This window comes from Coturnix japonica, chromosome 3, assembly GCF_054131305.1.
Source record: "Coturnix japonica strain WE chromosome 3, WE-NBRP24, whole genome shotgun sequence".
Taxonomy (NCBI): Eukaryota; Metazoa; Chordata; class Aves; order Galliformes; family Phasianidae; genus Coturnix; species Coturnix japonica.
The window spans coordinates 38,864,032-38,888,951 of record NC_140665.1 but is presented as its reverse complement, the minus strand read 5'-3'; the positions used below and the strand labels follow the sequence as shown (position 1 = coordinate 38,888,951).

The 24,920-nt window shown below is 39.2% G+C and overlaps 1 protein-coding gene across 3 annotated transcripts; it reads left to right on the top strand.

The window, feature by feature from the left end:
* Positions 1-1,578: 1,578 nt before the first annotated feature.
* Positions 1,579-24,271, top strand: NUP133 (nucleoporin 133). Of its 3 annotated transcripts, none has more exons than XR_014943920.1 (26): positions 1,579-1,808; positions 2,225-2,343; positions 3,099-3,202; positions 4,294-4,401; positions 5,391-5,522; positions 6,316-6,486; positions 6,838-6,993; positions 7,108-7,178; positions 7,301-7,448; positions 7,784-7,931; positions 8,770-8,927; positions 9,573-9,664; positions 11,098-11,261; positions 12,775-12,869; positions 12,981-13,205; positions 13,739-13,861; positions 14,012-14,111; positions 14,356-14,598; positions 15,015-15,148; positions 16,162-16,618; positions 16,911-17,046; positions 18,355-18,473; positions 19,944-20,024; positions 21,512-21,576; positions 22,299-22,387; positions 23,129-23,412. XR_014943920.1 is itself a non-coding variant. In XM_015857908.3 (26 exons), exons 1-26 carry the CDS (start codon positions 1,624-1,626, stop codon positions 23,266-23,268), a joined length of 3,465 nt encoding a protein of 1,154 aa, XP_015713394.3. In that variant the 5' UTR covers positions 1,579-1,623; the 3' UTR covers positions 23,269-24,271. The 3 variants fall into 3 exon arrangements, 2 of the variants coding, with proteins under 2 accessions (XP_015713394.3, XP_085397445.1); XM_015857908.3 differs by having other exon boundaries at positions 16,162-16,320; positions 23,129-24,271; XM_085541319.1 differs by lacking the exons at positions 13,739-13,861; positions 14,012-14,111; positions 14,356-14,598; ... (6 more) ...; positions 22,299-22,387; positions 23,129-23,412 and having other exon boundaries at positions 12,944-13,141.
* Positions 24,272-24,920: the final 649 nt, after the last annotated feature.

The window sequence follows — 24,920 nt, the reverse complement described above, 5'->3', positions numbered from 1 at the left end:
ACATCCTCATCTCCAAATTGGAGGGAGGTGGATTTGATGGGTGGACAACTAGATGGATAAGCAATTGGTTGAAAGGCCGCAGACAGAGGGTGGTGGTCAATGGCTCTATGTCCAGGTGGAGGCCGGTAACGAGCGGCGTCCCTCAAGGGTCTGTCTTGGGACCGGTGCTCTTTAACATCTTTATTAATGACATCGATGAGGGTATGGAGTGCACCCTCAGCAAGTTTGCTGATGACACCAAGCTGAGTGGTGCAGTCGATACGGTGGAGGGAATGGATGCCATTCAGAGGGACCTTGACAGGCTGGAAAGCTGGGCTCGGGTGAACCTAATGAGGTTCAACACGGCAAAGTGCAAGGTTTTGCACTTGGGCCGGAAGAACCCCAGGCACCTGTACAGGCTGGGAGGAGTTGTCCTTGAGAGCAGCTTGGCAGAAAAAGACCTAGGGGTCCTGATAGATGAGAAACTCAACACGAGCCAGCAGTGCGCTCTGGCAGCCCGGAAAGCAAATGGGATCCTGGGCTCCATCAGGAGAGGGGTGGTCAGCAGGGATAGGGAGGTGATCGTCCCTCTCTACTCTGCTCTTGTGAGGCCCCATCTGGAGTACTGTGTCCAGGTGTGGAGCCCTCAGTACAAAAAAGATATAGAGATTTTGGAAAGGGTCCAGAGGAGGGCCACAAAGATGATCAGGGGGCTGGAGCACCTCCCCTATGAGGACAGGCTCAGGGAGTTGGGTTTGTTCAGCTTGGAGAAGAGAAGGTTGCGGGGTGACCTCATTGCAGCCTTTCAGTACCTGAAGGGAACTTACTCCCAGGAAGGGAGTAAACTCTTCGAAAGGGCTGATAACAGCAGGACACGGGGAAATGGTTTTAAGTTGAAGGAGGGAAGATTTAGGTTGGATGTTAGGGGAAAGTTCTTTACTAGAAGAGTGGTTAGGTCCTGGAACAGGCTGCCCAGTGAGGTTGTGGATGCCCCGTCCTTGGAGGTGTTCAAGGCCAGGTTGGACGGGGCCCTGGGCAACCTGATCTAGTAAATGTGTATGTTTGGTGGCCCTGCTGGGCAGGGGGGTTGGAGCTACATGATCCTTGAGGTCCCTTCCAACCCGGGTAATTCTGTGATTCTGTGATTCTGTGATTAAATTTAACCACAACCTTGAAGAGCATGCTGTGGGCTGTTGCTAACTGTGCTCAAAATCTCTGCCCTCTGCTATTCGTTTAGTTTAAGCTACTGTTAACAGTAAGAGGCTCAGTTCCATGAACGAGGGTACTGACCTCAAAATGCGTTACTGCTAGTATATTGCAAATGCCAAATGGTATTCAGAAATGCTTCTCATCACAGGTAAATTCCATTTAAGTCAGATTAAGCTTGATTTGGTCCTCCTCTGGCCCAAAGAGCTCATTCATTTCGTTTTAACTGCTTATCTCCTCTGACAACTTACATAATAGCTCGACATCTTCCCTGAGTAGACGTACGTAACCACGAACCTTCTGGAAACGCGCTCTGGAACCTGAGAGGGCGACGGTTGCACAGTGACGCCATTTATAGGCGCCGCTCATGGACGTCATTCAGCCGCGCCAGGCGGGAGCGTTCGCTCTGCCTCCCTTCCTCCCTTCCTCCTTCCAGCCATGTTCCCCTCAGCTCCCGCTTCCCCGCGGACTCCCAGCGGCTCTGCCCGCAGGGCTCTCGGCAGTGCCGCTCCGAGCCCCCTTTCCCGACCGGGCAGCAGGAAGAACCTGTCCGTAGTGGCGGCGACTGGCTCCCCCGGGCTCTTCTCCCCCGTGGCTCGGAGGAGCGGCTCCCTCTCGGCTCGGTGAGTGCGGCTGAGGGACGCCGAGCCTCATCTCAGAGTCTAGGCGGGGTGCTCGGTGCTGTGGTAATCAATTCTGGTTCTTGAATAATTAGATCAGCTTTGGGGTATACCCCCTTAAAAGGCTGGAAATTTACAACGAGAATGGCTTCATCCTCCATCCCACAACCACCAGAGGTGTTAATTAGTTCTTGGAATTTCTATCCACGGCCTTGGATTGTAATAAAGATATATATATACACCACACCTTTAAATATGTAGTTGCTGCTTCTTTTGGTGTGAGTGTTGGTGGAGCGATCCCTTGTACATCTATTGCTGTAATATCTGCTTGACAGAACTCGTAGACATTTGAAGTAAAGGACTGGTGGAGTTCCTGAAGAAGCAATAGAGAACTAATGGCAACTTCTGTTTTGTTTAAGAGCAACTCCCACCAGAGTTATACAGCATCCCTCGGGAAGTGAGACTGTTAATTACGATGTGAAAGCTTTTGGGTCTGCCCTGCCTGTTAAGGTGATGGAAGCCCTGAAAAAGGCTGATGGTAAGACTATATTTTAACCTCTGTTTTTCTTCGGAGAGTTGATGAGAAAAAGAAAAGCTAATGTGATGTTGATGCTGTGTAAAAGCAGACTGAAAACAAAATGCTTGTGACTGTGTTAGAATCCAGCCTGCTTAACTGTAATTGCAGTTATAATAATACAGACATATGAATGCATGCAAGTATCTCTCAGATACTGTATTGTTTGGATTCCCTTGTTTCCTGAACTGATTGTTCCTATTTCAAATATATATATATATTTTAAGTCCATGTGCTCTAAACCATTAAATTAGTTGCAGTCAGTTAAATTAAGCTTCAGTTCACATAATGATAAGACCAGTGGATGAAAATAAGCAGAAGCGATGGCTTTATTATCAGTTCTAAAACCCCCAGTAATAGAAACAGTAAGTTACTTGAGCTTCATTTACCTAACAGGGATGAGAAAAGCCAAGAATGTGTAGCTTTATGATAACTTTGTAAGGTTTTTCAGTTGTTTGAAAGATGAGTTTTACCTGCAATAATTGGCCAGCTTCTAGAATTGTGTTGCTTTGCACTCTTGAAAGTTGAGGATTTGTCAAATGGATTTTTTGTATACTGTATTTAGTAATTTGGTATCTTATATATGTGAAGATCTAACATGGTTTTTCATTCTGCTGTAGAAGATACTCTTTGCATATGAGAATGAAGGTGAATTGGTTTTCAGCTTACTCTGTATTGCTGTAAAGTAGTAACCCTTTGAAAAATTACTTCCTGTGTAGCTGATGACCATCTGAGCGTTCATGTGGATGAAAGTGGATGGGCCTGGCTAGTCCATAAAGAGAGGCTGATTATTTGGAAGATTGGTCAGTCTCCTCTTGCAAAGGTAAATGAGAGACTAAGATGAAAAACGTGTATGCTTGAGCTAGTCAAATAAGTTACCCAGTTGTGCAGCTTTAAGTCAAGGCTTCTTTATAACTTGAAGTTTGCCTCTTTTCCACCAATGGCAGCATTTAATATGAAGTCACGCTAACAGCAGTTATTCAAGTTCCTGGCAGAGTTTAATTGCTTTGTATTTCTCACTTCATTAATAATTGTCACGTTAACATCCATGTGAAACTTTTACATTGTAGTGTGTTAGCCTTGATAAAGTTTATTCCAGTATTTTGAAAGTAGTTGGTATGTTACACATTGGTTTAGACACTCCTGAGAGTGACATTCAAGTGAGTTTTGGCAGCATTGAATGTATATTTTATTTACTTATGCAGCAGCATTTCAGTGCATAGCAAGTATGTTCAGAGGAACCCTATTGTTACAGAATCAACATCTACCAATTAGTGCAGCATCTGTTATTAAGGGCAGAATTATATGTGTCAGTGCAGAAATGTCAGCCGTTCTGATACTTACAGAGGTATTTTCAGGTATTATTGTTTCTCTGATTGATAGGGCACTTTCCTTAAGATAGGAGAATGCGGTCCATCCTCAGGCTTTCATAGAATGGTAGAATGGCCTGGGTTGAAAAGGACCACAATGATCATGTAGTTTCAACCCCCCTGCTATGTGCAGGGTTGTCAGCCTCTAGACCAGGCTGCCCAGAGCCACGGTTTTCTCAAGTGCTTTCTATTCAATTTATTCTTTCGTCTTGTTATTATCATATATTAGTGTCTAAGCAGTGGCACCTCTGAAAAGAAACAAAGCTGCAGAGTTCTGAGAAACACTCAGAAATAACAAAAGGAAAACTGCTGTGTTTGAAAATATATAATATATATATGTGTGTGTTCTAGCTGTTTGCTTGTTATGATAAACTTGCTGAAAAATCTCTTTTGACTTTCTTTGTTTTTGCGTTATTTTTTTTTCCCCTTATGCATTGTGCAGGCTAGTTTAAAATCCATTTTAGTCAGTGTCAACAGCTGTGGAGGTTTTGTGGTGCAGGAGTGAGTTCTTCCAGTCTCATATTTATAATTGCATCTCTTACAGTTATCTCTGTGCAAGGAACTCCAGCTGCCACCCAGTGACTACCAGTGGAGTTCCAGTTTAGCAGCTGTGTCTTGTCTCGGTTCCTCGGGTGATGCTCCTTCTCTGCAGGTGATCCAGGTTTTCAAAGTTTGTGTTTAAAAATGCTATTGGGACAACTTTGAATGTGTTCTATTTTATCTGGTATATTTTATTTTATTTTATTTTATTTTTTTTAATCTATTTTAAAATTGTGTACTTGTTATAATATGTATTTTAGAAGATAGAATTGATTGTGTTAAATGTGCTTGAAATAAAGTCTCTTCACTTTATGTCCTATACATGTTACATAATCAGAATACTGTACAGTTTCCATAAGGATTACTTAGTATGCTTGCTCAACTAATGAAGAAGTATTTAGTTAACCTAACACCTGGGCATTCAAATACTCTGTCTAAGCAGGCGCAAGTGAACTGCAGTGCTAGCTGAAATAACAGTTCAGCTGCCTTTTAATTCTGGGTACACATAGCTGAAAAGCAAAAAGCAGGCAACTTCCCCTTCCCTAGCCTTTATAGCAAAGCTGATGTTGGAATTCTCTTGCATCATGCTTTGAATTTGGTGCTTTTCTAAGTCCAAAGCCCTAATAGAGGCACACAGTAGCCTTATATCCTTTTGAAGGAAAGAGCAACTATCTGATTTCATTTTCTTATGAATCACACCGGAGCAGTTTCTTTGTTAAATTATTATCTTCCATTTTAAGTTGTCATCTTGGCATCCAGAATTCTCCACTATTTCTTTTGTCTCGCAGCTTGTCTTGTAAACTTTTGCTTTTCAGTAGCAGACTGAAATATCAGAAACATGAACACATACAAGCCATTATTAGCAAAATAAGCAAGTATAGCATTCCCTGCATGTATTAAGATATGCTGCAGAACCATTTTGCTGTTCAGTGTATGCCTGTGAATGTGCATCCATATGTATTCACTACATTTTCAAGCATTTTCGTGTATGGGACCCTCACAGTCTCTATATCTTGTTATGTAAAATAGGATGCTGTAGGTAGAGCTGCTGTCTGATTGTTTTTGTCTTGCATGTTATGATTATTATTTTCCCTCTTCAAGTCCCTGGCAATAATGGTTGCTACCTGTGAAGGTTCTGTGCGCTACTGGCCCAATCTCGCCCATGAAGGTTCCTATACTGAGACTTTCGCAGACTTTGGAGGCTCTCTGTGCAGTTTCCTGACAGCAGTGAAGGTACAGTGCAATAGATTTATATGAAAGTATATAAAAATACCGTGTCCAGCTTTCGAGTGTCAAGCTGAGGAAAGCGCAATCATCACATTGAATTGAATTCAGTGTTAAAACTACAAATATGAGAATTTAAAAGTAAAGGAACTATTTAAAGTCAATGATATGCTTCAGAAGCACACTCCTGATGCAAATGTAATGTAGATGTACCTATTAGGACACAAAAATGTGTTAACACAGATGTTCCTGCCTTTAAAATAGGGTTTTTAAGCACCTGGAGTGGAATGCATGCTTTGCCTTTTGTAGAAGACTCCATGTTTTTCTAGTGCAAAGATAACACTGATTTTCAGTATAAGCTCCATGGTGTCACGTGGGATTTTAGTACTGTGGATAGACTGAAATGAATTTCATGGGTATAAATGTGATGCTGTCAGAGCCGAGTAAACGAGTCTTTTGTGGTACTGACTACCAGTTAAGTATTCAGCTAAGTGTTAATTTTAGTATTTCTTAAAAACAAAGAAAAACAAACAAAAGCATTAAAAAGTCCCACCTTTTTCTAATATCTGCATATAGTTTGTTCTTCCCTTGTACAATGCTCGAGTTACATGTTTGCTAGTGCCCCATTCAGATGCAGATGAAAGTATATAACATTTCTGTTAACGCTCAAGTAATATGAATGTCTGGTGATTTGTTCAGTCTTTCTCTTCATGAACTGACAAAGAATTTTATGACTATTTAATGACTTCAAGAATGTGCTTTTAACTTTTTAAAGTAATTCCTTTTTTTTTTTTTTTTTAAGGGAGGAAGCTTTATTTTATCATCTTCCAGAGGCCAGCTGATTCGACTGATTCCGGATAGTTCTGGCAAGATTCATCAGCATGCTCTGCCACAAGGTCAGGGCATGTTTTCTGGAATTGGTCGAAAAGTTTCTTCTCTTCTGGGTATATTATCACCTGGAAATGATGCTGTGGTAAGCCTGAAAAAATTCAGACACTAAACTGCTTTAATTTGTCCATTTGTCTTGGTGTTTTGGAAAGGAAAAACATGAGTCTGCCTATGGATGTGTGATGTCAAATTAAAAACAGAAGGCTCTTAATGTTATAGGCTTTTTCTTTTTGGAAGTTAAAAAGGCAGACAGAAATCAAATAAATGTGTATTTAGATCTGAAACAAAAAAGAACAGCTTTAAAGCACAGTGTTTCCTGGGGAGTTTGCAAAGCCTTAAAGTCTCACCTCTTGTTCCAGTTTCTCAAGGAAGCGATTTTCGTGTGGACTGAGTGATGCAGATCATTGTATCTGAGATTTTTCTATTTTAACTGCAGATTTCTAGTGTTCTTTGGGATAAAGAGAGATCAAGCTTTTATATGCTAACAAGTTCAAATTTAAACAAATGGGAGATTGACAGTTCATCAGAACGTTATATTCTCAGCTGGGATGTCAACAGAGTCCTGAAAGAAAACATTTCAGATGCGATTTGGGTAAGAGCAAACTCACTGGGAAGTTCTGTTTTGTTCCCTTAACAAGCAACCTATTCATGTATGGTTTTAAGCCAGATAAGTTGTAGTTTGTTCTGTTTGGATTTCTTTTTTTAGGGTTCTGAAAGTAACTATGAAGATATTAAAGGAGGAGTAAATATACAGTATATGGATTTGCAGCAGAATCGGTAAGGAACTACACTTCATCTGGTGTAATTTTACTTATATATCTTTATTCCAAATGATAGAGTTCAAGCAAGAAAAATATTAAATAACCACCTCTGCTGACATGATCCCTTTTGTTGAATAGTGATGGGCTGGTGATACTCGCTGCAGCATGGCATCCTGGAGATCATCCATGTCTTGTCTACTATACTCTGGTAACAGTAGAAGATAAAGGCTTTCAGATGTCTGATGATGTTGTTGTGGAGGTCACGCAGTATAATCCATCTTTTCAGGTATGCAAATGAAGGCTTTAAAACTGAACAAGGAGTGGAAGTAAAAGCAAAAACAATGAAGAGATTGCAGAAGGACAAAATTGTAGGGGTTGGAAGGCACCTCTAGAGATCTTTGAGTTGAACTCCCCTGCTAATGCAGGTTTCCTATAGCAGGTTGCACATGTTAGCATCCAAATGTAAAGCATCCTTTTGGGTCTGACATCTTTTGTTGTTATTTTATCCCTGTCCTGTTTAAAAAAAGAAAAAAATAAATTTAATGCAACTGTAGATCAGCCTTAAAATGTTTATTTGTTTAAGGTTTTGACTATGGTACTGTTCATATGTAATGCTTTCAGTCTGAAGAGGAGGTCATGTGCTGTCTGGTGGTCCCTGATTACTTCAGCCATGCTGCTTACATTTATAAGGACGACGAGGTGTTCGCTTGTTCCACTGGAACTGGAAGAATTTCGTTACCACAGGAGAAAATTTTATTTGGCTTTCAAGGTAACATGCAGGGAAGAATGCAATGTTTTGTTGATGTTTTTTAATTGAATGTGTTTATGCTATTACATTTCATAGGGAGTAGAATGATATTTACATTCCTTTTTCTCTTTAAGTCTTCCAAATTGAAGGTTTTTTTTTTAATAGGTATATGGAAAAAACACCAAAACAACAGCTGGTACTGATTATTCTACAGTATTGTGGATGAAGGAAATCTATAATCCCGTTAACTGATTCATAGAATCATAGAATGGCCTGTGTTGAAAAGGACGACAATGATAGCCTGGCTTCAATCCCTCAGCCATGGTCAGGGTTGCCAAGCACTAGACCAGGCTGCGCAGAGCCACATCCAGCCTGGCCTTGAATACCTCCAGGAATGGGGCATTTACAACCTGTCTGGGCAAAGCTGAAGACCTGGGAATCTTTTATTTTGTTTTTTCTTCCCTCCAGCCTTCAGTTTTCCTGAAATTAACTTTGTTCTGAGGGTCAACCTAACATTCATTGTAGGCCTTTGTGCCAGGTTTCAAGTATGCTGTCCCTGATATTCAGAGGTGTTTTTCAGTCTGAAGCAGAGATTATTCTTTAGGTACAGTTTGAGCTACCAGAGTATCGATGGGGTTTTTCAGGATGGATTTTTTTTGTGTGTTTTGTTTTTACTCGACAGTCCATGGAAATGTACATAATTGGTAGCCAACAGTATTCATGGTTTTTGTAAGTCGGGTGAAGTTGTCAGAATTACTACCAGTTCCTAGCAAAATTAAATCTGTTTTTTATGAACTCGTGTCATATTTTGTTCTTAGTGTTCATTTGACATGCCTTTATTCCTTTGTCGCCATCTTAGGAGACAGCATTTTAGGAGCAGGTTCCTATACTGGCCTCCCTATCTTCTTTGTCAAAAGAAGTGGACTTATAACCATCTTATCCAGAGAAAACATTTCTGTGCTTCCTGAAGACCTTGAAGATTCTCTGTCCTCTTCCATTGCTGGACCAGTAAGTGAGGTAATGGTTGAAAAGCAAGAGCAGAAACAATATTATCTCTGTGGAAATCTTAGCTATTTTGAGGATTGTTTTAATTTTTTAAATAGAGATTTGAAAACTCTCAATCAGTTTCCAAAATCCAAGACATTTTACTGTATTTGTTGGTTTGGGTGAGGTGTTTCTCCTTCCTGCCCCTTGTGTAATTTTACTCATAGGTATATTACTGGGTGTCACTAAGCCCGATAGAATATTCAGTTCAAACTGTAGAGACTGGAGATTTTGCTCACCTTTTTAGATGTGTTCCCACGAACTAGTGTTTTAGTAGAAGACATTTGTGATGGTAGCTCAAATAGAGCTATATTTTTCTCATCGAGTTAATCTCCATCTAGATTTGTCTGTAGTTCTTGTGGGCAATAGAACATACTGTTACCTCATTAAATTCTGTCAAAAATGTTAGTTTTAAATGCCTAAAACATACGTGTACATACAATATACACACACACACACAGACTTACTTTATTGTAAGGTGTCTTTTGGGCTTAACAAACAACTGCTTCCAAGCAACACTTTTATTTTGGAATAAATATCGTTAAGAAAGACAGTTTTAATTTCATAATGAAGCTTGATATTTGTCTTTCATCTGCAACACTTTCTTTGTGTTTTAAGAGTCCGGCATTTGATCAGACCAGTAGGCTAGAAATGGTAGCTCAAGAAGATAAGACAAAGCTCCTGAAAGCTGCTTTTCTACAATACTGCAGGTAAAAATTGCATTCTATCTTTGAGACTTTGTTTGCTATTCCTGAAGACTCATTGGTACTTGAGTAACGCTTTAGAATATGTTGAATTGATCTAGTGGTTGGTGACCCTGCATATAGCAGAGGGGTTGAAACTTGATCGTTATAGTCCTTTTCAACCCTGGCTGTTCTATCGTGCTATGATTCTGTTTCCATGAACGTAACTAACAAGGCAGATTTTGTGGAAAGCCAACATCCTAATGAAAGCAGCCTTACTGTTGCAACACTTGCGATGCCTCTGAAGGGTTTTGCTGTTCAGATACATGGCTGATGCATACAAAAGAGGGAGAGGACAGAGGGAAAATGTATGGAGATGCAGGCTTGGATTAATTCTACTTAGAGGGGATTGTTTTCAGTATATATTACTACAAAGCAAACAAATGGAAGCACTCTTAAGACTAATCTCTGTAAAGAATCTTAAGATTGGGAAATAAGTGATTTAAGTAGGAGTGTTTTTGGCATAGAGCTGCATATATGAAGTAGAAGATTATATAAAGGATTCAGTGCATAGAGTAAAGGGTGGCAGTGAATGGTTTGATGCAGGCAATAAAGCAGCCCATAAATCCCTTAGAAATGTGTCCTGTGGAGAGATGAAGATTCAGAACCTCCTTCCCATAAAAGATGTAATACTTTCAAGTTTTTAAAAGCATGTTTTACTAAAGTAAACTTCTGTTAAGGTTCCAGATGTAATGCTGATTTTATTTCAGTACATTTGGCTTAGACAGACATTCGTACAAAGTCTGATTGATGCTGAAAGTGTTTGGAATCACAATAATCCTTGGTTGAGTACAGTAATTTTTAATCACAGAATCAAATTGATGCTTTTTGTGTATATTGAATTATCCTTACACACAGTACTTTGGTACGTCATCATACCTTGGAAGCTGAAAGGACGTTTAGGTGCTTCTTCCCTACTCTTTATTTACTGACCTGAATGGAAAGAGTTTCTGAAATGTATAGAAAATATGAGTAATTCATTTTAACATTTGTCAGATTTTTGAGAGCTTTTACTGTATTGTCACTTTTGGGAATAATGTCATGGACTCTTGAAGAGATTTTACAGCAAGCAGTTGATCTTTGGAGACTTAATTATCACTGATAATCAGTAAAGAGAGCAGAGGATGAACTTCTTTCTCTTAATAAGAATAGGGATAATAAAAATAAGTTCAAACACTTGCTGGTTGTTTTTACTTTTAAAGACTACAATCTGCTTACTTAAAAAGAATCAAAATACCTTTTATCTGTGATTAATTTAAAGATAGCCCAAACAACATGCAGTGTTTGTAGTCTAAAATACAAAAAAGGTATCTCAAAAGCTGCTACAAATGGAGTGGTTCTTGTTCCTGTAATCCTACCATATTTTTTACTTCACGTGCATTGTATTTCTTTTGTTTCAGGAAAGATATAGTTAATGCTCAAAGCATGGTAGTTGAACTGTTTCCAAGTAACGCAGATGCGGATTCTGATGCTGAGCTGGACAGGGCAGTGACTCAGATCAGCGTGGATTTAATGGATGATTACCCTGCCTCTGATCCAAGATGGGCTGAATCTGTACCTGAAGGTAAGCAAAATGTTTGGTTGATCTGTGAGAAACTGCTTATAGTACAAGGTAAAATCATAGTTTAATTTGTGAAGAAAGCATAAATGTTTCGTCCACCTCAAGATGCATTTTCAGAAGGACAAAAAGATGCACCTTAGGAGACCACCAGGTTAATTTCCAGTCTACTGTCGTTAGTTCTGGACTTTGTATAGTAATGGAAACAGCAAAGAAAATGAGTGTCTCTGAAGATGGGACTTATTGCACAGAGTGAGTGGTACCACTTCAGTGTTTCCATAATTCTTTGAGTAGATGTGAATTGTTTTCTGCAGATAAACGTGTTAAGGAAAGCAAGGATTTGTTTGCTCATGCTTGACCCTTTGTTAGCATGGCTGTACAACTTCTGATAGGTTTGGACTCGGTTGGGTACAGTTAGCTCATCTCTTTGACACATTGGTGTTAATGTCTGCTTTAAAGAGAAAAGCATTCTGAATTTATTTTTGCTATGGGTAAAGGATTAAAATAGACACCTTTTAAGAAAGAAATCTCCTTGTTCGTTATTCTCTTAAACAGTGTTAACTTGAAGCTGTTCCCAGGACCTCGAAGCAGCAGTTCCCAGTTTCTGAACAGTCTCACTTGAAAGTGTGTGACTAAGAACATACAGGTGTAGGAATTGTCAGGCATCAAATCCTTACTATTTTCTGAATCTTCGTTTCATCTTTAACTCTGCAATTTATCTGCACTTCTTATTGGCTAAGGAGAGAAGGGGAAGTTCACTGCCTCTTAGATCTAGTCTTGCTAATTTTGCTGACAGTAATAGTTCTTTTGAGTTTTGTATCTTTGTAGTTGTTGGCTAAAAGCATAAATAGAAGAAAGTATTAAAATAGAAAAATAATTCTGTCTCTGGGGAATCTGCTGAGGTGAGAAAGCTATGGGGGTGCTCATGAGGAAGCTTCCATCATCCTTCCTGACTCCTACGTTGTTTGGTGGATGTGTTACGTGCTTTTCACATGTAAGTTCATTTGCAGAGGAGAAAAAGTAGTGCTGAGTTGGGTCACTGCTTATGTCATGCATTGGAACTGTTTGGGCAATGCAGAGGCAAAACACAAGGCTGAGTGCCTGAAACTGCAGACTTTATTTTGTAGTAGCTGTGGGCAAGGGCACATAAATTCAGCCTTAGCCAATCTGCTGTGATAATAAAGATATTAATCTTATGACTTGAAAAAGCTCGTAAGCTGTTATTTTAGCAGCGTAACAAATTCATGAGTGCTTCTGAGTAGTGCTGCTGAGAGATACTTTGTTGCTTCTAAAGGCTTTATTTACGACTATAGTAAGAGTTCAAAAGCCCTATTAAAAACGTCAGTATACAAACGTGCATGTGTATATTTAAAGACAAGTGCTGGTGTAGTAGCAGTACAGAGACTTAGAGAAATCCATCTGCCTCAGTGGTAAAGAAAAATGGTGATCCTTGATCTGAAGACATAAAGTGTTCTAAGTGTTCATAAGTGTTCTTTATGTGTTTTTTTTTCCTGTCTAGAAGCCAGTGGTTTCAGCAACACATCCCTCATTCTTCTTCATCAGCTGGAGGATAAGACAAAAGCTCATTCCTTCTTCATTGACTTTCTTCACCAGGTAATATCTTACTGTACTGCTTATATCAGCAAACACAGATAACTGTTTTTGACTTAAAGTAAAACAATTTAAAGTGTGGATGGTGGTATTTGTTTGTTTGCTTTATAAAAGGTTGGCATATTTGAACGGCTGGGCAGTTTTCCAGTACGGGGGATGCCGATGGCAACTCGACTGTTGCTCTGTGAGCATGCAGAAAAACTGGCAGCTGCTATTGTTCTCAAGAATCATCACTCCAGGCTGCCTGACCTCCTGAATGCTGCCATACTGATTGCTTTAAACAAAAGGGACTGTGACATTCCACCAAGTCTTACCCCTGCAGATATTTTCTTTCGCGAGGTAAGAGCAGCAAACTGCATAGAATCATTTCATTTCTAAATGGTATTGTGAATTGAATATGTTACTCATAACTTCTTGTCTTCTCTAATGCAAATGTATCCAACATAGTTCTCAGTTTATGCTGCATTTAATTCACGTAGCCAGTCCTTTAATTCTTCCTCCTTGAAAATAATTAAAAGAATTACACAGAGCACTTGAAGTTTTTCTAATACATAGTTGTATGTTTTTCCCCAGTAGAGGGCATTAATTGCTAATGGAGGAAAACAAATATGATAGAAAATAAGACTAATTTTGATTGTTTAAAAAGTACCATTTTTTCTGTCTGATTTAAGGCTGGCAGTGAGGCAATGTATCTGTTCTAGCTATTGTTTCAAATGTAAGTTAGTGGTTTCTTTATCCACGGTAGTAGTTAATATTTTTGGGTATTGATCTGGATTTTTGGATTTTCTATGCAACTCTTGTCATTTGGCTTGTAGGTACGAGGTGGGGATGCATGTGTTGGTGATCAGTGCAATTTTTCTTTCTATTTTAAGGTGTCCCAGATAGATTCCATCTTTGGATGCTTGCTAGAAGAGGAGGAGCAAATCTTGAGAGAGACGCATATTGAATCAGTAGAGTGGGCCCAAGTAGTTGTCAATGTGAACAACATCATTAAGGTATAGAACTGCACCAACAGGAATGGTCTTCTGTATAACTGAGAAGGAAGACACTATTAAAATAACATTAGAATTATAAAGGACAATGTCTTTGATAATCTTTGTTACACAGGTAAGTTTTAACATACGTATCTGCTTACCTTTAAACAGGATATGCTACAAGCTGCCTGTCAGTATCGTCAATCTAGAGCATCCTTATATAAAACAGGAGAGCTTCCAGAAAGAGAGCCTGAATATATTCCGTGGACAGGTGAGAAATTACTATTACTGCTTCAGTAATTATTCAAAACAAAAAGGAAGATGGGAGCGTGTAGTTGGTGTGATTTTTCTGGTAGTGTTTGATGTCAAACCTGAGGTGCTTATTAGCTCTTATTTTCCCTTTCTCTTTTTATTTTTTCCTCTGTAATTTTACTTGGCAGTGCTATTGTTATACTTCAGCTTGGATTCCTTTGCAGGTGAAGTGGTTTTAACATCTACTGTGTTGTTTTTCCAAGCTTCCAGCAGCGTACGTGCAGCAATAACACGGCAGCATGGAATCATTCTGAAGGTGGTGTATCCTCAGGTGGACAGCAACCTCCGTAGCATTGTGGCTGAACAGGTGGTGGCACTGCTTGATTGCTTTCTAGACGGTTACGTTTCTCAGCTGAAGTCTGTGGACAGACCTGCTGATCAAGAGAGATACAGCAATCTGGAAATGGAATATGTGCAGAAGAGATCAGAGCTCTTGTCTCCTCTCCGTAAGTACTGATTGTTTTCCTTTAATGCAAGGTTTGAACGTTCTGTGCAGTGAGAAAATGGTGTAGAGCTAATAGAGTAAATGGAATTAAATGGGATTCGTGTATGAATTCTCTTTGTTTTGCATTTGACTTCAGTATATTAATTACTGGTTTTTATGATTTAAAGGGATATGTGTAAAATGAGAACAGCTTAGTGTTCCTTCTAAGGTTGCCTCCATAGCCATACCTCTAAGTTTGGTCAGCATTTATCAGAGTAAAAGTTGAACCTTGATTAATCAAACTTGTGACTGCATCTGATACATTAAGCATCTTCAAAGAATAATTGGCCTGAGTTAAATGAAAACAAATTTCAGGTATCTTTTTATCAGTTAAAGATGAACGTATCTGATGTAACTTTTCTCTTCCTGCTTACTCAGTTTCCCTAGGACAGTATCAGATGGCAGCTGCTCTAGCAGAGAAATATTGTGACTTTGATATCCTGGTGCAGATGTGTGAGCAGACGGACAACCAGGCCAGACTACAACGCTACATGAGTCAGTTTGCAGATCAGGTATCTCCGTTCTTCTTTACCTCAGCCACATTTAAATGACGCTTTATAAGAACTACGTGTTTATGTGCATGCATGTATATTTACACAAACACAAAGGGTGTTATGTGGAAAACTGGGGCCAAGATTTACCTTGCAAGACTTAATGGAACAATTTTCTGAGAGCTTGCAAAACGTCAACAGAAATATATTCTCTTTAGTTAAGTGTCTTAAATACTCATTTTGGTGGTGTGGAGTTTTTTGTTTACTCATCTTTTGTTTCATTTTGAAAGTGCTGCTTTCTGAAGAGAACTTACCGTGGCAAACATAGAAGGGAACGGATCAGATCTAATGTGTAGAATGTCAGATTAATGGTTTGTTTAAACTTTCTGGAATTGCTAAAGCACTCGAAACAGCATCAGAGCATTCAATCTTGAAATAGCATTCAGGATTACTCTCAAAAGACTTAAGTTAAATCTCAAACTTAAATCCTGATTGGTTATTTAACACTAAAGCTTATGAGGACAAAATAGTTTGGGGGAGTTGTTTTTTGTTAGTATATTTTGAAAACAAAGGCTTCTTATCAGTGACAAGGGGGGAAGGGTTGCAGGTTCAGATGCAGGCAGGAGGGAGTGTTCCAGGACCAGCGACAGAAGCATCCAAGTCTGAAAGGAAGCAGCATGTACAGAGTTCTGAGTGTAGGGAAGGGACGGCTGCAGAAATAAGGCTGTGGGTGGTGAGGTGATGACTGTGTTCATTCTGGCAGGTTAACAAAGAATTTGCGTTTGACTTCTCTTTCTCTCCCACTGAATGATGAGTCCTGAGGTATCAGTATTTGAAGATTTCTTTTTAAGGCTGTATTTCTAACAGCACTCAGCTCTTCTTTCATCAACCATATATTATTTTTTTTTGGGAGGTTGTTTTGTTAATCAGGTTAACTCGTGTTTTTCCAGCGGTAGTATATGAAGTATTTAGCCCAATATGACAAATGAGATGCTTAAAGGCAACTTTTAATGTGTATTTGTTTTCCTATTTAGAATTTCTCAGATTTCCTGTTTCGCTGGTACTTGGAAAAAGGAAAGCGAGGGAAGCTGTTATCTCAGCCTATTGCTCAGCACGGACAGCTGGCCAGTTTCTTGCAAGCACATGAGCACCTGAGCTGGTTGCATGAAATCAATAGTCAGGATTTGCAGAAGGTAAGTAGGCTTTCTTCATACGAACAAGCTCAAGTTTCATGTTTTAAAGCTTTCAGCCGCTGGGTCAGAGATTTATGATCAAAAGAATGATGTCTAACTACCTGAATGAGGGGATAAAGGCACAGATCATTAATGAAGTACCAGAAGAACCCCCTCCAGGCACCAACTGGAGTATCACATGAGCTACTGCATCATGGAATGGAAATCAGAGCTGCTTTTCACCCTTTGTTGACGACAAAATTTTAGACGTGGATATAATCATCAATCTGGTCACGGCAAGAGTTCACAGTGGCTATCAGTAATGTCCTCAAGATTATGTAGCAAGGAGAAAACTGAAGTTTAGATTTCAAAACTAATTTATTGAAAGCAGTGAATTTCTGAGTCACAATATTTAAAAAGGGGGGAAAAAGGTATTAACTACTTCAGTCATGTATATTGGTATGTTTTATAGCAATTATTGTAACAGCTTCAGAACTATGGCAATACTACAAATGTTAAAGAGCTGTGAGACTGCAGCTCAGATGAAGTCCTTGTTACCTGTTAGCCTTTTGGTGTTAACTTCGAAAACTGGTGTTGGTTATTTATTTTAGGCTCACAGAACACTGCAAACTTTAGCAAACATGGAGACCAGATATTTTGCAAAGAAGAAAACCCTTCTGGGCTTGAGTAAATTAGCTGCACTGGCATCTGATTTCTCAGAAGACATACTGCAAGAAAAGATAGAAGGTAAGAACAAATACAGACTAATGTGAAGAACAGGTGAATAAGGTTATTGAATTAGAATCACGTTTTTGTGACTACTTTGTTTTGTTAGATGAAGGCTCTAGCTTGTGTGTGGTAAGGATAAATGGTCTGATGACTTTGTTCATTTTGCTAAGAACGAGGAAGGGAGCATGAGGCAGTCACCTCAGTGTTCAGCTTTACCTGCGAGTTACCAAGTAGAAGAGTTCCCCTGCTCTGCCTTTTCCATCACACTTTAATACTCTTTTAGTGCTGCTGTTTGTGCAGCAAATGCTTCTGTTAGTTTGCGGAAAAGCATTTTGTACATTGATAGTTAAACTACTACTGGCCACCAGGGGGAGGCTCTAAAGGATCGCTGAAGCTTTCACGAGCTTACTTGTATTTAACTGTGTATGTTATGTATGGTACTTGAATGGGAACTTGCTGAAAAAGGTCTTAGAATAAGAGATAACTAAGCAGGTGTCACAAATTATTTTCAGCATATAGTAACTTGTCCTTGTGGGTTTTTTTTGTTGTATAATTACAAAGCATTACATATAATTTGTGGGAACACAATTTCGTAATGTATGCAAATACTGATGTGAACAATCTCATCATTACAGAGGGAAACCTTAAAAATAAGGAAAGCAAGACTTTATTTTGAGAGTATCTGATGTTCAGGATTTGGTGTGGGCTCTCCTGGGGTGCCCATTTCTGTATGGCAGAGGACGTCGATTTTAAGACTTCTGCTGCTTGTTTATAGATTTTGCCTTCATAAGGAGGGAATCATTATTTCTGCCATATTCTGCTCATCCACTTGAACAGATAAAATACTCCTTTAGAATTATTTTCTCATTTTTACAATGCAGTGGAACTGCAGGGGGTGGAGTTTGCTTGGTGTGGGTAGAGTTACTCTGTTTTGATTCTGCCTCAGCCCTGTAGGTTTCTAAATCTGAAGCAGGTTGTACTGGAAAACAAAACCATTTGCAAAGAAGTAAGTTGATAGCACAAGTGGCTCCTAGAAATCACAGCTCACTTGCTTTCCTACCTAATGGTATAGCATAGCATCACTCCATTCCTATGGGCTAGTTCTGTGGCTTTTAAAAGAAAAAAAGTTATTGGTCTGCTTTACACTGGGAACGTGAGGGGAAAGTAACAGCTCGCCAGGGGTGATACTACTGCAGTGGAAGTATTTCTGTGCTTAAACGACTCAAGTTAGTGTCCAGGTAAAATATTCCATTACAAACAGGCTGTGCCATAAAATGTATTACATTTTAATAACATGAAACATTACTTTCTTTCAATGACTACTAGAAATAGTAGAACAAGAACACTTCCTTCTACATCAGGAGACGCTTCCTGAGCAGTTACTGGTAGACAAACAGATGAACCTCAATGACATGCCGGTGCTGTCTGCAACTCAGCTCATTGATGTAAGTAACTCATGTTCTCTTCATTACACTGTTACAAGTTCCTGTATATATTTTATGTCTGGCATTATAAATTAAATGAGATCACAGACGGTTTTATCTCTTTTATGACTCGCTAACCACCTAAAGATCCGGCATGACTTTATCTTAATTCTCTTCCACCAACTACAAATATGAAAATATTTTATTTAGTACAGGATTTCTTTGAATATGTACTTGTGGGTGCTACAAGGAGAAGAAGCAAATAAAATCAGTGCCAGAAGCTGTTGTCTCATTTTCAAATGCCGGTACAATTCTTACCTTCTGTCACATCCTTGGTAGGGCAGAACTTGGAAAACAGAAGGAACAAAGAGTTCCTGTTCAATGAAGAAAGATGCTACAGCGTAGAAAGAGCAGGAAGGGCCTTTTGGCCACTTATTGCAAAGAGCGCTCCCTGTCTTCCTGTCTTTAAAACCAAACAGCACCAACAAAAAGATGCCCGTTCTAGTCCTGGGATCGCTACAGCTGATTGCTCTTCCATGCTCATTCCTGATGGTAGCCTGGAACCTTGCTGTTTCTGCCCCCATTGGCGGCATATTTTTATCATCCAGTCATGGACACAAAACATATGCGATAAGTAGCAACAATGTGTTGTAAAACAAACCATGCCTCATCTGGGTTTCAGTTTAACAGCTAATTACTTTTCTGTAATCCTGTGGAAAATCAGAAGCTGGTAGTGCAGCTGTTAAACTTCTCCCATTTGGTGTGTGTTTGTTCCAGAACAATGCTAGTTGCCTGTGGATTCTGGGGTCTGGATAGTTACCTCTATCTTTAATTGAGACTTTCTGTAGGACTGGGGAAGAATGGGAAGCATCACAATTGACAAGCGCTGGTGTCATGCCAGTTTTCCTTCTGAGTTCTCTCTGTCTAACCAATGTTCTTTCATTGTCACGCTGCAAGTAACAAGCAAGAACTTGTTACTCACTCAGAAAGTGTAAACAAAAGATGCATTAATGTTAGTTTTGCTTTCAAGTACTGGTTTAGATCTTTGCTTACAAGGGATAAAATGAAATGTGAATGGCAAAACTACCTGTTTTTAAAAGGTAGAAGGGCTGTACATGCACTTATGTACTGCTTTACGCTTTAATTGTTAAAGTAATCCTGTGAGTTCACTTTATTTGTGGAGCTGAGCTCTAGCTGCAGTAGTCCAGGAATGTTACTGCCTTAAATGGCATTTAAATTTGAAACCTAGCAGCTTTCTATCCAGTGTCATTTGTCCGCAGACCATTGTCATGTAGGTGGAATGCCAACCTAAAACCTTAAGTATCTTCCTTACTATAAAAATACTTGCGATTGAATCAAGGCATATTTTCATGAGGAGGTCATGTAAGTGGAAAATACATGGTGGTCTTCCCACAATGAGTTGTTGGTGCTATCAGTTACATTAGTTTGCAGGCTAAAAATAATTCTCTACATTCGTCTTTCACATCATAGATGTACATATGTGATGAGAACAGAAGGGCCAACGAATATGACTTCAAGAAAGCACTTGATCTACTGGAATATATTGACGAGGTAGGAATTTTCTAATCCAGAAATGTGTTTTGAGCACTTAAGCCGGGCTGTTGCATCTGCAGTTAGTTAAGAGCATATTGGCTTAGTGTATAGCAGTTAAAAATAGTCCCTAATGTGTTTTTTGGTTTGTTTTTTAAGTCACTGAAGATTTCATGCCAAATGTGGTTTAGATCATTGAAGAAAAATGACACTCCTCTCATCCTCAGTTCCCATTTATAGTCTACTTTCGTTTTTAGAGCCTTGCTTCCCCACAGGCTTTCTGCAAACAGGACCAAGATTTGTTTTCAGTTGTTTTGTTCTTGCATCTCCGCTATTGGCAGTTTCCTCTGATTAGCATGAGATATTGTGGGATAAAGAGTTGCCAACTTTTCTAGCACAGCCGTAGCATTCAACTACCGATTTGCTTTTTTAAGCTTGGAGTGTTCACTGCAGCTCCCTGAATGATCCAGTACATTGTCAGGGGTAACTTTAAAGTAAGCATGGGTAAATCAACACCTGAGACACATCAAACCTGAATTAAAGGTTGTCTGCACTAAAAAGTAAAAGCTGTATTATTTCAGCGAGTTATTCCAGGTTTCTCCTATGGATGGCTTGGAAGGAATTTCTTGGTAACTGAAAATGAGGGTTTTTCTCAGATTATTTCATTTCCTATATTTCTACATAAAATCCAAATTAAAATCTTGAGTAGTGCTTTATAAAACCACTGTGATGCTTTGTTGACCTTCAGTAAACTTGATTTGATGATGTTGAGCAAGAGAACGTAACAATGCCTTCTACTAGGACAGCAGCACGCTTATGAAGGTATTTAAGATTTAGCTTACGAAGCAATACAGAAGGCAGCTCATCCTTTCTGAAGACTGGTGATGTCTCAAGAAATGCAGTCACTGAAGAGAGAGGTTGCTACATAAGCTGCTAAACCTTAAATGAGAGTAAGGAGGGGTGGACCTGGGTTCCACTTTAATTGCATTGCTTGCACCTGAGCTCCCTGGGTTATCCACACCTTCTGACCTGATGCTCATTCACTGGTTCAGGCCATCACCCAGCAATTCGTATACACTCCAGCCCCTCACAGCATGAACCAATAATCGAGCAAGTCAGAAGTGAGCCCTTACTGTTTTAGCAGTCCATAATACAGTATACACCACAGTGCACCTACAATACCCATCATGATGTAGGATGTCAAGGCACAAAAGGTAATTCTACAAATTGGCAGATGTTTGTGTGCTTTAAAATATGTTCTTTTCCAAATTGAGGTAGTTGGTCTTCTGGGGATGTAGAAAATCTGGGTTGTGTCTTTAAGTGGAAATGGAGTCTTTGGTAGTTCAGCAGAACCATCAGCTCATTTGTTTAAAGAGGGTGTTGTTTTAAACCATGTTCAGATCTTGAAGATTACTTAATTGATGTAATCTGTGTCACAGCAGTGATTTTTAGTTTTTAAACAAGCAGATCTTAAAATTACCTGTCTTTTCTCCTTATGTGGTATATAGGAAGAGGAGGTGGATGTGAATGATCTTAAACTTAAAATTCTCTGCATGGCTCTTCGAAGAGATGGGTAAGTGCAGCATGAATGAAAATCAGCAGAAGTACTTGTGATGTAGCTATTCCAGAATTAAACATAAGATCTAGCTGATTTTCCAGCACGGCAAGGCTCACAAAGGCTTACAGAGGTCAGTTTAAAAAGAGATAGTGTTAGTTTTCTTCAGTGTGTGGAATAAAATATTTGAGGTATTACAGTTACCTGCCTTTTAAGACTGGAACCTGTTTTCTACTGACATAACCACAAATGGTGGTAAGTTTCTTGGCTAGAACAGAGAGCCTTGCTGAATGTGCTCCTGACTTTCTGGTGGGGCTTTCATCATCCCTTCTCTGTACGGAGGAGAAGGAAACCACCACCAAGTCTTTCATCTTCCCTTCCTCCTTCCCTTAGTCTCTTCCCAGTAAAGGTAACAATGAAGTTTTGCAGTTAAAGGGTAAAGCCATGACTAACTGAAATACAGAGGATGTGGCAGCAGGAGCGTTTGTGAGGTGGGCTCGTTGTATTCTGCCAAACGATAAATCCCTGCTTTGATCTCAGTCATTAGTTATCGAGAATGGGTGGTTCTTGTCTTGGAATAGTGGGTAAGGAAACCTCTTGCTCTGAGCTGTAACCACACACGTAGCGTTTGTGTGTGAACATATATTAGCACCTTTAATCTGTCAGATTCTTTCTCTATTTTTTTTCTTATTTTCAATTTAATTGATGCAGTTCTTGCAAATTGTTCTTTGACTTTGCAGATGGTCCACTTCAGAAGGTAAAGATGATCCAATAGAAGCATCTAAAGATAGTATATTTGTGAAAATTCTGCAGAAGCTATTGAAAGAAGGTAAGGTGAACATAAACGTGGACATGAAATGCAGTTTATTTTATAACTGCTTAAAACTAATATGTAGTGACTCTTACATATTCAGAGTAACTATTGTGTATTTAAGGTAATATATGCATTCCTCCATATGCATTCCCCGAGATAATTACAATTATATGGGAATTAATTCTCTCTTTGGATGAAAGAGAGGAGCTGATTTCTGGGCTACAATCTCAATGCCCTCAAATTATTGGCTCAGTGGGTCACCTGTTGGGTTTTAATGGTTTCTTGTTGCTCAGTGAAGCATGTCTGCTGCAGATAAGTGCATCTCTTCTGTAAGAAGACTGATACCACAACTGATACTACCTGTATTGTTCGTGTGACTGATATTTCCCATGTAAAATGCAATGTTAATACTTAGGTTTACTTAATACTATAATTATAGTATTAATTATAAGTAATTATAATAAGTAATCATAAGTATTAATTATAATACTTAGGTTTCATATGAAAGTGTTTCAGGTTTAATAATAAATTGAATGGGGGAAGTCATTGGGAAGCTCTCTTTAGGCAGTAAATATATTAGGCTTGTTTTTTACAGGATGCTTAAGTATTACCGCATTTCTTCATGTGCATGACAGAATTATAATGAGTTTGTCTGCATTCCTAGAAGATGCAGAAATGAGTGTTTGCTTAAAAGGATCTTAAATGCTAATGCAAAGTACTGTTATCAGTTCTGTAACACAAGGTTTTGTATTGTAGGGGTTCAGTTAAGTGAATATTTACCGGACGTGAAGGACTTCCTGCAAGCAGATGAACTCGGCTCCTTGAGATATAACGCTTACTTTGAGTTTGTGCTAAAGGCAAACTATGAGCACTATGTTCAAGGGCAAACATCGTGATCATCACTTTTTAGAAGTACTTTTTTCTAAAGTAATGTCAAATTCATGTATACTTTTTTTTTACGGTCTGTTGGGTTTTTTGTTTGGTTGTTTGTTTGGTTTTTTTTTTTGCTAAAACTTTGTAGTAAAGTCTATAAAGAGTAATATATTTGGTTGTGGTCTTAATTTCAGCTGGGGTGGGATTGTTTTCTTCATAGTGTCTGGATGTGCTCATGTACCCAAGAGTTGTGCTGCTGTAGAACATGACGATAATCAGCAGGTGGAGCAAGCTGCTGGGATTGAAGTGGCTCAGGTAGATTTGGACTGGCAACATGAGAGTGAATTATTTCTACCTCAGTGGGGGCCTAGTTCTAGTGTGTAGAACTTATGGGACCTAAACATGATTTAAATGATCCAGAATAAGGGGTGTCTTAGTTTCAGCTGGGATGGAATTGTCTTCATAGTATCTGGTATGATGCTGTGTTTTGGTTCTAGGAGAAAGACAATGTTGATAACACGTCAGTGTTTGTAGTTGCTGCTAAGCAGTCAAGCCCATTCTCAGTGAAGGGCCCAAGGAGCTGGGAGGGAACAGAATTAGGACAGCTGACTCAAACTGGCTAAAGGATTCCACGCTATGTGACATCAAGCAGAATGAGTTTTGAAGGGAGTGGGAGTTCATCCCTCACTCTTCCACTGCTCAGGGGCTAGCTGGGCATCAGTTTGGGGATGGTGAGCAATTGCTTGTTCATCTCTTGTTTATATATATATGTATACATAAGCATGTCATAACTATTATCCTTTACCTCGTCTCTGTCCTAGAAAACATGAGTATTTTTTATTCTCTCCCCCATTGCAGTGGGAAGAGAATAATGGAATGAGCAAATGACTCTGTGGTGCTCCGCTACCTGCCAGGATAAACCACAGCAGCCTTAAATTAATAAACATTGACAACTTGGTCAGGGGAGGCAGCAGTGTGTTTTCAGGGGAAAAAAATAAAGCTTTTGTTTTCCATGTATTTTGTAAACTCGCTGTTTTGTTGTGTTTTTTCTTTACTATCAGACCTGCCTGATTCTTTCAATTCTTTCAGTTCATCCTGATCTTGTATTTTACAATACTAAGCTTGCTTTTTCAAAATGTTCTTAATTGACATTTTATCCATCTAATGTGCGTAAAAATTACTTCTAGATTTCTAGAATGCACCTTAAAAATGAGATTTAGGAGCTCACTGTGCAGGCATTCACAGTAACTGCTCGAATCTAGGCTGAACTGAAACCTGCAGAGCTCTTAATGAAAATGGGTGTCCATCATGATCTTCCTTACTTGACGACTTGCTCCTTAATAGTTGATGCTGCAGCTAATTTTTAACCCCTCCGTCTCGTTTATCAGAGGAATAAAAAAGCCAGTTCATTTTTTTATTACTTGTTTCGATTGGTAGCAGATTTTAAACTTTACAGTTAAGTGTTGCTTTAGTCTGATAGGTTTGCACCTTACTGCTGCAAGTAGCACAGCAGCCAGAGAATGAATGCAGAGTGAGTTGCATGCCCTTATGCTTTACTTGTCTGGCGAGGTGCCTGCTGCAACAACTTGATCCAACAGCTGAGAAGGTCAGAAGTTAAATTGGTTGAAGAGAATCCAGTTTCTAGTTTTAAAAGCACAGCTCCCCTTCCGCTGCT